At 33.7% G+C, this 12,040-nt stretch overlaps 1 protein-coding gene across 1 annotated transcript; it reads left to right on the plus strand.

Annotated features, from left to right (window-relative positions):
• The first annotated feature begins 1,486 nt into the window (after positions 1-1,486).
• Positions 1,487-11,238, plus strand: LOC140442904 (uncharacterized). Its single transcript, XM_072533862.1, has 5 exons — positions 1,487-2,085; positions 6,277-6,447; positions 7,962-8,221; positions 10,884-10,991; positions 11,080-11,238. The coding sequence occupies exons 1-5, from the start codon at positions 1,677-1,679 to the stop codon at positions 11,200-11,202; spliced, it is 1,071 nt and encodes a 356-aa protein (XP_072389963.1). The 5' UTR covers positions 1,487-1,676; the 3' UTR covers positions 11,203-11,238.
• Positions 11,239-12,040: the final 802 nt, after the last annotated feature.

The following is a 12,040-nucleotide window of genomic DNA, read 5'->3' on the forward strand; positions in this document are numbered from 1 at the left end:
CGATAGTGACTTTAATCTCATTTGTCGTGCAAAAAAGTAGTTGTTGATGTTCCAGAAGAATGGGATGATCTTGTTCGGCAGTCAAGGTCTAAACCTTCTCCATTTAAAGTGGTTAATGCTGGAAAAGAAACTGACTGGGTTCTTACGGACGAAAGTTTTAAAGATTTATTTTGAAAGAATCCAAAACCAAAAATTTCATTGAAACCAGCAAGAATGTTCCGAATATCTGAGAAGTATCCTGGACAAGTTTTTCAGGATAATCTCCACATCATTACTGGAAAAACAACACCAAAACAATTAACTCTGATACCAAATAAAGCGAAAAATAAAATAAGTCAACCAAAGTTTAGCGATCTAATGGAGTTAATCTAATATCTCGAAAATCCTTTTAATAAAGAATTTTATCTTAATCTAGAACCAGAATCTGTGGTGGCGAATAGACATCATAGAATTTTTTGTTATTTCTACGAGGATATTATATATGTTCATTTTCCAATATATTTTGCTTTTCTACCGATTTTTGTTTAAAATGTCAATAAAAATTCGAAATTAACTGGTACAATTATTTTGATATCCACATTCCTTCCAATGAATATCTTAGTAAAAGTAAGAGTTGAAATAAATTGAAGCTGGGCAGTTTTTCTTGATTTGACAAAATTTTAATTTTTTGACAAGTGGTGGTTTTCAAATCAACGCATCAATTTTTATTACCTAACCTCCAAATTCAGTTCATCGAAAATAAATTGATGTTTTATCAAGTTTACTGTACAGAAAATGTATGGACGTTAGCGTGACTGTGTGTTGACTTGGGTGCGCTCGTATTTAAATTGTTTACACCAGTTCGGAACCGTAAAACAGACAGCTTTTTAGTCAGTACGAAATCTAGTTTATATGGAACATAGTTTAGTATGCAATATAAAAGAATACTGAATTTAGAAGAATTGTCAAGAGGTGAACCAGGCGATATTTTTCCACTATACAACTATCTTCAGCATCTACATCGGGGAGAGGAAAGAGAAATTATAAAGAAATGCTTGATAACGACTCCGATTTCGACAGCAATGGTTCAGTGCATGACCCTGACTTTCTGCCATCAGATCTTAGGAATCCTAGTAGAAGACTATCTGTATCTTCTGATAAGAAAGCTTCAAATCCGGTTATCATACCACTTCAGTCTACTCAATTGGATGAATATTACTGGACGAAAGAGAAAGATCTTACCTCATATCTTCAAAGCAGTAACACTTACCGAGTCTCTGCTTAATATTCTTTTGGAAATATTTGAAGAGGATCTTTTGCTCCTAATGGTCGACGAGTCTAATCGTTATGCTCAGTAAAATGGCAAAAAGTTGGATTAGTCACTGAATGAGCTATAGCATTTATTGGTATGCTAATTATCATGGGCTTCAACCACTTCTCAAGTTTACGTTTGCAGTGGTCGACGATTCCAAATTTCCATCGGAAAAATGACTAATCAAAATAAAAGAAGAATGATGGAAATAATTAAAGTCAGTCATAAATTATTTATGACAAATGTCACTGTTTTTTTCTTTTTGTTGTTTTACCAAAATTGTGTTCTAAAAGTGTATAACTGGTTATTAAAATATTATTAATGTTATTCCTCCATTTTAAACCAAATCTTTTCAGTATTAAACACTTGAAAGTAAGATTTTGAAATGGAAATAGCTTCTCCCAGATCGAGTGTTTCATCCGACCAAAATGCATCCAAAACAAAATCCTTACAGGGCAATAGTTTTACTAAAAGAGTTTCTATCGCGGATGAAAAAAGCACTATTGTACATCTAGTATATAATAAATCACTGCAAGATATGGTAGATCCAAAAGTTTTATGTACTTCAGATCTAACTGTACGAGCAAATTCAAAAGAAACAATACATAGTGAATTCACTATAAACAACACAAACGATTGTAAAACTGTCTTTGTAAAATACTTACCAGAAATTCAAAGTTTAGAAATAGATTCTAAACTTGACAGTTTAGAAACACAAAGTATACGAAGTGATCAAATTGAATTACATGTTGTCTTAAAAGAAATTCTGCATGGCATAGTGTCCGCTGTCTCAGGTAAACTACTATTCCTTTGCCTCTCCAAAACGAAATTTTTAAATAATATGACGTGTTCTGTGGGACTAGAAACCTCAAATTATTATAGTGATGACAACTTTAGCATGGTCCTGATTAATATGGGTTCTGTAAGATCTAAAACACATGAATTATTTTTGTTTCTTGAGGAATTAGGATTTCCCCCGATAGTTGCGGTTACCGAGCACTGGCTTGAAGTTTTTTTGTAGAAAAATATACCACAATTGCTAGGTATGATCGTCCAAGTTCAGCTCATAGTGGTACCCTAATTCTTTCTACAAATAATGATTTCTCTCCTATAACAAAATATGACTTTCTGTTGAATGAATCCGAGTTTTCATTGGTTTATAACAATAATCTTAATCTATACATTCTTTTCATTTATAGATAACCTGATTCTTCCACGGAACTATGTTTTTAGAACCTGTTAAATTTGTTAGACGACCTGCCCAATAAAATCAGAAAGATACTATGCGGTGGCTTGAATATTAATTACGCTGTTGCTTGTGCTACCCAATTATCCCTGGTCAATATATTCGAATCGTATGGGTTCACAATGCACGTTAATTCTCCTACAAGAATTACTAAAACGACTTCTACCATTATTGATTATATTGCCTCATATTTCTCACCCCTTGATGTACGTTCTACAATTATTAATGCAGGACTCTCTGACCATGAAGCAGTATATACCAAGTTTAACAATCCTCGAAATGTTTAGGTAGGATTTTTTCCGCTCAGAACTTTCGTAAATTCCAAAATTTGTGCTTGACTTATGACACTTATTGACACTTTCCCTCTGTGGACGTAGACTATAATTTCAGTGATTTTTTAGATAAGCTTGTCTGTATTTTCAATAAGGCATTTCCTTTAATTACAATTAAGTCAAACATCACAAACCCTGGACTACCAAAGGTATCCGCATATCAGCCAAGAATATGCGTTCACTACTGTACATCAAGTAATTTACTACCAACGTCTTTGTCACTGAATATATATCTCCAAGTACAGAGGAACCTATCTAAAACTTATAAAAACAGCTAAAAGAATGTACTATGAGAATCGTCTGGAAAGCTCTAAAAATATTGCAAGGGAAACACTTGGTCCATAATAAACGATCCTCAAAATAAAACTACTACAACTCAAACATTTTTCTTCCAAATCCTGAAAATCTAAATGGATACTTCGTTAATGTGAGTAAAAATATAACGTCAGCTATTTTGCCACAAGATCCTATTTCCTATCTCCACAATTCAAAAAATGATCTCGAATTCATTCTTTATAAGACCAGTTGATAAATCTGAACTGATCCAAACAATCAGTAGTATCAAAAGCAAATATTCCTGTAGTACTGATGGACTATCCATAAAAACTTTCTTAAATCTCCCAAATAATGTGTTGGAAGTCATGGTCTCACTAATTAACGATTCCTTTGAAAAAGGTGTATTTCCAGAGTGCCAAAAGACAGCCATTATTATTCGTCGTTATAAGGGTGGTGAAAAATCGAATGTCTGTAACTATAGACCTATTGCCTTATCACCGGTCCTGTCCAAAATTATTGAGAGACTTATAAAAGCCCGACTTATGTCCTTTCTCGTTGAAAACAACATTTTATCACAACGTAAGTTCGGCTTTTTATCTAATAAATGTACCAGCGATGCTATGTTTTCTGTACTATATGGAGTCTATCAAGCACTAAACAATAATATTGCCACTATAAAGCACGTGGTGTTCGTGTGTATTAAGGTATAAAAATGCTTATTAAAATCTTAAAAATTTTTATTTTAAAGAAGATCTTTTCGGAATTGAATCATTCCATCATCAGTTTAATAAAAAGTTGTTAAAAACATTGTATGGCCACAGAAAAACATTGGAAGGACATCAGTATTAAAAAACAATCCTCATGGTATTTACAAAGGTAAATCCAATAGACTGTTAGATCAGAGGTAATGTAAGTCGATAATACCTCACCAGCTCCAGGGAGTCATGTAAGATGCCCTCATTTTCAGTTTTTATTAATTAACAAAGTTAACAGTCTATTGCATTTACCTTTGTAAATACCATGAGGATTGTTTTTTAATACTGATGTCCTTCCAATGTTTTTCTGTGGCCATACAATGTTTTTAACAACTTTTTATTAAACTGATGATGGAATGATTCAATTCCGAAAAGATCTTCTTTAAAATAGAAATTTTTAAGCTTTTAATAAGCATTTTTTATACCTTAATACACACGAACACCACGTGCTTTGTATTCGACAGGTATTCTAGCCACTCCTGGATATCTCCACTTCATGGTTTTGTTCCAGTTTCACTTTTAATATTGCCACTGTTTTTTGTAACTATGCCAAAGCTTTTGATTGTCTAAATCACGACATTTTGATAAAAAAACCAAATTTATACGGAATTCGAGGTATTTCTTTGAATTGGTTCCAATCTTACTTGAGGAATAGGAACCAACTAGTTAGAGCAAATGATACTGACTCTAGTCACAAAAGCATTTTATGTGGAGTACCATAAGGTTCAGTACTGGGTCCTCTAATTTTCCTTATCTTTATAAATGACATCACTACTTAAAAATCGATAGAAAAAATTTTTTTTTGCTGATAATACTAATATTACCTGGAGTAATATTGCAACTCTTCATGCAATTGTAACTTCTGATCTACTTAAAATAAAAACCTGGTCCGACTCTAATTTACTATCTTTTAACGTGGATAAGACAGTAGCATTATTCTATAAAGGAGCTCTTCAACCCTTGCTTCTTAATAACAGCCAGATCATCGTTGATTCTGTAAAATTTCTTGGTATTTATATAGACAGCAACCTTAAATGGTCCCTTCATAACGATTTGTTAAGTAAGAAACTAGCCTCAGCCTGCTATGCAATAAAATCTGTTTCGAAGGAAATCAATTTAGCATCTTCCAAAATAACATAATTTTCTTTGTTCGTGTCATCTTCGATATGGCCTTCCTTTTTGGGGTTCTAGTAAAGCTGCCGAATCTGATGTTATTTTTAAATTACAAAAAAGAGCAATACGGTATCTTTTTGACATCAGTAGAATAACACATTGCAGAAGCTACTTCAAAAATCACGGGATTTTAACTCTTTCCTCTTTATATGTTCTAGAAACTGTTTGCTTAATTCGTAAACAGCTACATGTTTTTCCAGCAGGAGCTAATCATGACTACTACACCAGAAATTCAAGCTTTGATGTGTATTTGCCGATCCCGTCCGCTGAGCTAGTAAAGAAATCTGTATTATGTATATTCGACAAAAAAATACAACCATCTCCATTTGCAACTTAAATCTACAACTTCTTTCCTTAAGTTCCGTAAATTGACAAAATCCTATTTATCTGAAAGACCATGTTATTCGGTGGCAGAGTTGCCTAACGAATAACTAAGAAATTACAGTACGTTTAGGTACAAGCAACAAAGTATTTTTATATATATTTTATGTATTTGAGTATCACATGCAGCAGCTTAAACTTATTCGTAATGTTTTATTATGCCATTTGCAATTTAGTGGAATTTTGCAATGGATTGTATATTTATTTTGTGATATTGACGATTGATGTAATTTTAGTAAATTTTAATTGTTATTGTTATTTTTTTGACTTTGTTCATAAAATTGTACAATTTTCAGTGACAATAAAGCATATTTCTATTCTATTCTTTATGTTCAGCATCTTTTGTCGCTGCTATCTCTACTGTTAACTATTTAAATAGTTATTTTTGCTATCAATTGTTGTCTTTACCTCTTTCTATCGTGTTAATCTCCATATTGAAGATTTCTTCTTTCCGTTCCCTCATCTACTTCAAGTCTACAGCACCTTTTAGATATTCCTCCTTTTTCTTCCTATCAAACTCCATCTGTAATTTTGTTTACCGAATATCCTGAGTCTGCTCTTCAAACCGCACTAAAATAATATCTTTCTTCAATATAAATTATTTTATCAAAACTCATCTCCATGCGTTTCTTAATTAATCTCTTGCATTAATTCTGTTCCATCTTGTGGCCCTACAACTCATCATCATTCTGGCTTTACAAGCCTACGGGGGTCCTAGCCTCCATAAGAAACTACTTCTAGAACTTCTTCTTAGAAATTCCGCTTCTGTTTTGTGCTTTAATTGTAAAAATAATTTATTCATGATCAACTGCGTATTTTAAGGAAAAATGGTAACTGCTGAACCTCCTCCACGACCGAAATCGATGATAATGCCTTGCTTTGAATTTACATGTGAATTTAAAAGAAAAGAACGGCAGATCACTTGTAGTCCTTTCAAAGATCTGGAAGTATTAACGGAAGAGTTCGTAGATTGTATTATCAACGAGGCCACAGGTAAGTATTATTTGGTGCATACTTCCAAATACTCTTCTCGATAAACTTGTCAAATCCGTATGTATGTATAGCGTTAACATGACTTTTTGGTCCATTGCTAGATAGATAATTTCCAATATTTTTCTGTTCTTAAGCTGTTCTGTCAGCTTCCAATTTCTGATTCCCATCTGTCTGACTTTTTATCACTACATCTCTTAATTTCTTTCTTGGTCTTCTTCTCTTTTTTTGTCCTCAGGTACTCTACAATCAATATTCTTGACTTATCTATTACCTTGCATTCTTTCTCGATGTCTGAGTCATTCTAGTCCAAAGTTTTTCACTACTTTTGTTATTGTAGGATTAGTATACAATCTCAATCTCCTAGTTTTCTACCAAACATTCTGCAAAGTATCTCTCTTTCTCATGCTTTAATCTGTTCTGTATGAATTTGTTTATAGTCCATGTCTCGGCAGCGTATAGCATTCTTGGTCTAAATATAGTTTTGTATACTCTTATTTCTGTATTAAGAGATATATGGCACATTTGTTGCTCTTGGTCAGTCTCAGGTTGATTTCAATTTCTTTCTTACATGTCATAAGGGTACCTAAGTACATATATTCATCCACGTTCTCGAATTCTACAACTGATCCATCTTCCACCTCTAATTTAAAGGAGCTCCTGGTGTTTATTCCTTTTTTGCTCGACATATCCATGTACATGGATTTATTAATATTAATAACTTTCAGTCCCATTTTAGAGCTTTCCCGAGTCAGCCTTTTTATTATACTTGCCAGTTCTTTTCCATTTCTTGCAATGAGAACCACATCATCGGCGTACGCTTGTAGAAAAGAGTGCCAGACCAATTTATCCCACTAACCCTTACAATTTTTTCTAGAATTGTATTAAATAGTAAGGGAGGCAACGGATCTCCTTAGCGAACACCTTTTTTACTTCGAATTTTACTTCACAGCACAAATGGTTTTTCTAATTTTCATTTTTACCAATCTTACTATTTTTTCTGGCACTTGGAGTCTGTCTATTGTATCGTAGGCGGCTTTGTAATCAATCAAAAGTACTTGTGCTGAAATGTTGGATTCATAGGAATTGATCAGGATTTGTTGTAGCATAAAAATTTGATCGGTTGTTGATCTTCCCTTGAGAAATCCTCTCTGGTATTCTCCTACATTCTTCTCCACATATATTTCTAATAGTTTTTTAATTAGTATGGCGAGCACTTTGTTTATTACCTCTAACAAAGATATTCCTCTATAGTTTGCGCATTCATTTGGAGAAAGAAGAGGAGGAAACAAGCCTTTTCTTATTCAATGTTTTTCAACCACTTAGATTACACTTAAGATCTTCATAATTTGTCTAGAACATCTTTGTAATATAATAAAACAGTCCCCTAAATTTAATTAAAATCAATCAAACAATTTAATTGAAATCTTGCACGATAAAAACTAAACCATATAGAAGTTTGCCAATCTTTTTGCCTATAAAATCGTACTTAACGTATATAATATTCATTTTTTAAGCTGAAGTAGAAAAACATTTAACCAAATATACAAGTAATAGTGGTAAAAAGCACATGAGATTAGAAATGGATGATGACGTTCATCCATCTATAATGAAGACCGCTTTCTCTTGGCCCACCATTAAACAATTCAACATAGCTCTAGGTCTTCAAAAAATAACTGAATTTGTCATGGCTTGCAATGCTAAAGAACGATGGTTGTTTGGAGTATACTATTTGGGAACTATTAGAGAAGCAGTATCAGCTTTTTATGAATACGAGGTAGGTATTTGTTTTATTGTTGATGTCTGAATGCTGTAGCTCATAGACAAGAAAATAATTAGTTAGAAGTTATTATTGATGATTCTACTATAATTTACACTGTACAAAATATTAATTAAAACCAGCATAGGTATACTGATTAGACTTAAAATCTAAAACTAGGACTCAAACTCTTAAACTAAAACTAACTCTTAATTAATGGTAAACAACATACAACTAATGTTAAGACAAATAAAAAACATAATTTTTATTTGTAGTTTAATTTAATCACTGCCCGCGGGTCGAGTAGTCATTCGGGCTTGTCAATTCTACCTGTGACATGGTTTTGACGCCCTTTCATTACATATAGAGGAGGATAAAGGGGAAGAATGCGAAAACATGGCGTTAATTCCAGTTTATTCCAAGTAGCGTCTTCTACTCAAATCCGACTCTCACCTTCACGCTGATGTCCCCTGTAAACCCAGTAACACAACTGGAGATCCGGTATCAAACCCGTGTGGAAAGGTGGGTCGGGAACTGACGAGAGCGGGTGAAATGGCCCTCCGAAAAGGGGATTTGGCGTTGGGTTAACTACCAACTCTGTAAAAAACCTTTTGTTATGAGAGCTACAAAGAAAGAAACCGGGCTGATAAAGAAGCTTTTATCAGCCTGGAGTTATGGCTCTGCTCATACAAGAAATGAATAAAGCCAAAGCAGATATCATTGCTTTACAGGAAATGAGGTGAACTAGCTTAGGCATCCTGGAAAAAAATAACTGCAATATTTACTACAGTGGACATCCTACCCGACACGAATTTGGTACCGGATTTATTGTAAGCAGCAAGGTCAAACATAGTGTAATTCATTTCAAAGCTATTGATCATAGGATATGTCGAATAAGACTTAAAAAGAAGTTCGTTAATATTAGTATTATTAGCATCCACGTTCCAACGGAAGAAAAAGAGGATGATGAAAAAGACATGTTCTATGAGGCACTAAACCGAGAGTTCGATGGGTGCCCAAAAAATGTCATCAAAATAATAGCAGGAGACTTTAATGCTTTAAGTCAGAAGAGAGAATATATTTTCGCCCACTATCGGAAAAGAGAGCTTACACGTATACTCTAATGATAACAGTCTCAGAATCATAAACTTTGCCATGTCTAAGAACATTATAATAGCTGGGACACGATTTCCTCATCAAAATATACATAAGAAACTTGAAAATCTCCCGATAATGAAACAATTAACCAAATAGATCATATAATCATCGATGCAAAACACAACTCATTAGATATTAGGTCTTTCAGAGAAGCAAACATAGATAGTGATCATTATTTATTTAAAGCACGATTTAAAGAGAGAATATCCAATTTAAAAAAGGGGATCGGGAAAAGGAGAGAAAAATCGACATTAATAAACTAAAAGATCCCGACATTGCAAATATATACAGACAGCAAGTAGAAGATCAAATAAGGACAGAAAACTTGAAAGAAGAAGTAGACATTAACCAAATATGGGCAAATAAACGAGATATTGTGTTACATAAATCGGTTGAAATATTGGGCAAAACCAAGTCAGAAAAAAGAAATCATTGGTTTGATCATGAGTGCAAAATGGCCACAAATAAAAAGAGCATATCAAAAAACCATCGACGCAGGTTGTACACGGAGAGAAAAGAAGAGTATAGATATCTTAGAAGAGGGGAAAAACGTATCCATCAACGTAAGAAGAGAGAATACGAACAGAACACTCTGAATAAGATACAAAAGTTTATTCGATAAAAATGAAACGAGGAAATACTACAACTTCTTAAATAATAGCTGTCGAGAATTTAAACCACGATTAAAAATTTGTAAAGACACTAACGGTGAAATTCTGCATGATAAAAACTCAGTTCTTAACAGATGGGCACAACATTACAGAGAACATCTAAATATAAACGATATTTTTAGACAACAAAGATATCACTGTCTGCGAAAAATAAAATGCAATTAATGATATAAAATCTAAACGGCAATTAAGCTGTTTAATACATTTACACACAGCACACAGACGGTAGTAAACGGGTCAAAGGAATAGAGAGGGGGCGGGCCAATAAACACTCGGCCCGGTGAGGAACGGACGTTGTCAAATCAGTACTTGGACACAGGAGAGAATAGGTATGTCTTAGATCAATACTTTAAGACCAGGTACGAAACTGCCACTACTCTAGTAGAAGCGGTTGGCCTTCAGTGAATACCCTAGGGCCAGTGGAGTTGTCAGATCAATACTCCGACGGAACTTTGCTTTCTTTTACGGCGGTTACTCTCTTTTACGGTCGAAGACCTTCCAACTCCTCTAGCGCACATCGATGGAGGAGGAACTTCTGGTAGGGATGCAAATCGTTACAGTTCAATCTAAGACTGTTTAAGCATAAACTATGGAAAAGCCAAAATAATGACGAATCTCATTCTCAATGAGCTTGAGAAAACCCTGGGTTAGTTGATTATAATGATACATTGTCATGCAAGACGAAACTCTGTCACCAAAACTGTTTATGATTGTTGTTCTAATCTCAGATAACTTAAAATAAGTGTATTCTTATTGAACTTCCTTGTCTTATGCTATTATTCATCTAAGTCAATTTAAACTTATACTCGTATATGCAGTTCTTTACTCATTCACGATAATATTCCTTTTAGGTCATATGTGGTTTACCATCGCCAGTGTATCCAATAGCACAAGCAACGGCGAGTATTTATTTTGTGATAGAAGTATCACACGTCATACCACCAACCTGTTCAGTAACGGTAATATACTCTTTCCTCTACTTATATTACTATTTATTGCATCATAAGTATAAATTGCTTATATACTATTGTTATCTATTTCTTCCAGGTGACTTTTCAATTCGAAACGAACAAAAGTGTATATAATGCCGAGATAACCGGACTCAGTGAGACTGCCTTGCTTCATATTCTAAATTGCAAAATTAAAATTTATAGTTCTTTGGAATATTAAAGCATAATATTTGAAACAGACAAGTAGAAAATAAAAATATTTATACTTTTAAGACTTTTTACTTAAACCTCACCAAATACACGTTTTATTTTTTTAGTCCTAATGATACATAATTAAAAATCAGTACCGAGTTGTACTAATGGTAAAGTAACATCTACTTCACAAGTTGTGCTATTAGAATTGGCAACGTTGCAATGGCGGGAAGGAGAGATCGAATTATCCTGAACCAATGTCGATTTGTTAGAGGCACATAATTTGAATAATTATATATTTACATCTATAAGCAACTTCATTTGATCAAGGTACGAAAAATTGGATACCTCGGCCATATTTTGAGAGAAAAAAAATACGCAATCCCTCAACTAATCATCCAGGGAAAGATTGAAGGCAAGAGAGGAGTAGGTCGCAAACAAATGTCGTGGCTACGGAACATAAAGAACCGGACAGGCATAAATAACACTGGCGATCTTTTGTATGCCGCAAAAGACAGAGGTCTGGCCCTAAGATAATTCGCTAACGCACTATAGGTTCACGGCACTATAAGAAGAAGAGCAACTTCTTTCAAGAAACTGTTGAGAGCTTTCCAGTCGAAGATCAAATAATTATTATGTTTTATGCTTGTATTGGATAATATATTATTCCAGTTTTCTGTCTTACACAGACCGTCAAACTGATTGAAGAAAACACAAGAGAATCTATGAATAATTAATTTCAGTTTGCAATTGCAATTCATCTTTTGCCCTGGCCCAATATTATCTTTAGACAGATATAAGCTAGACTTTGACAATTTTATTGGTTTTCATCAACCAAGAACTATCTGAGAGGCCATTGAAATCGA

The sequence above is a fragment of the Diabrotica undecimpunctata genome, chromosome 6 (genome assembly GCF_040954645.1).
Source record: "Diabrotica undecimpunctata isolate CICGRU chromosome 6, icDiaUnde3, whole genome shotgun sequence".
In the NCBI taxonomy this organism is placed as follows: Eukaryota; Metazoa; Arthropoda; class Insecta; order Coleoptera; family Chrysomelidae; genus Diabrotica; species Diabrotica undecimpunctata.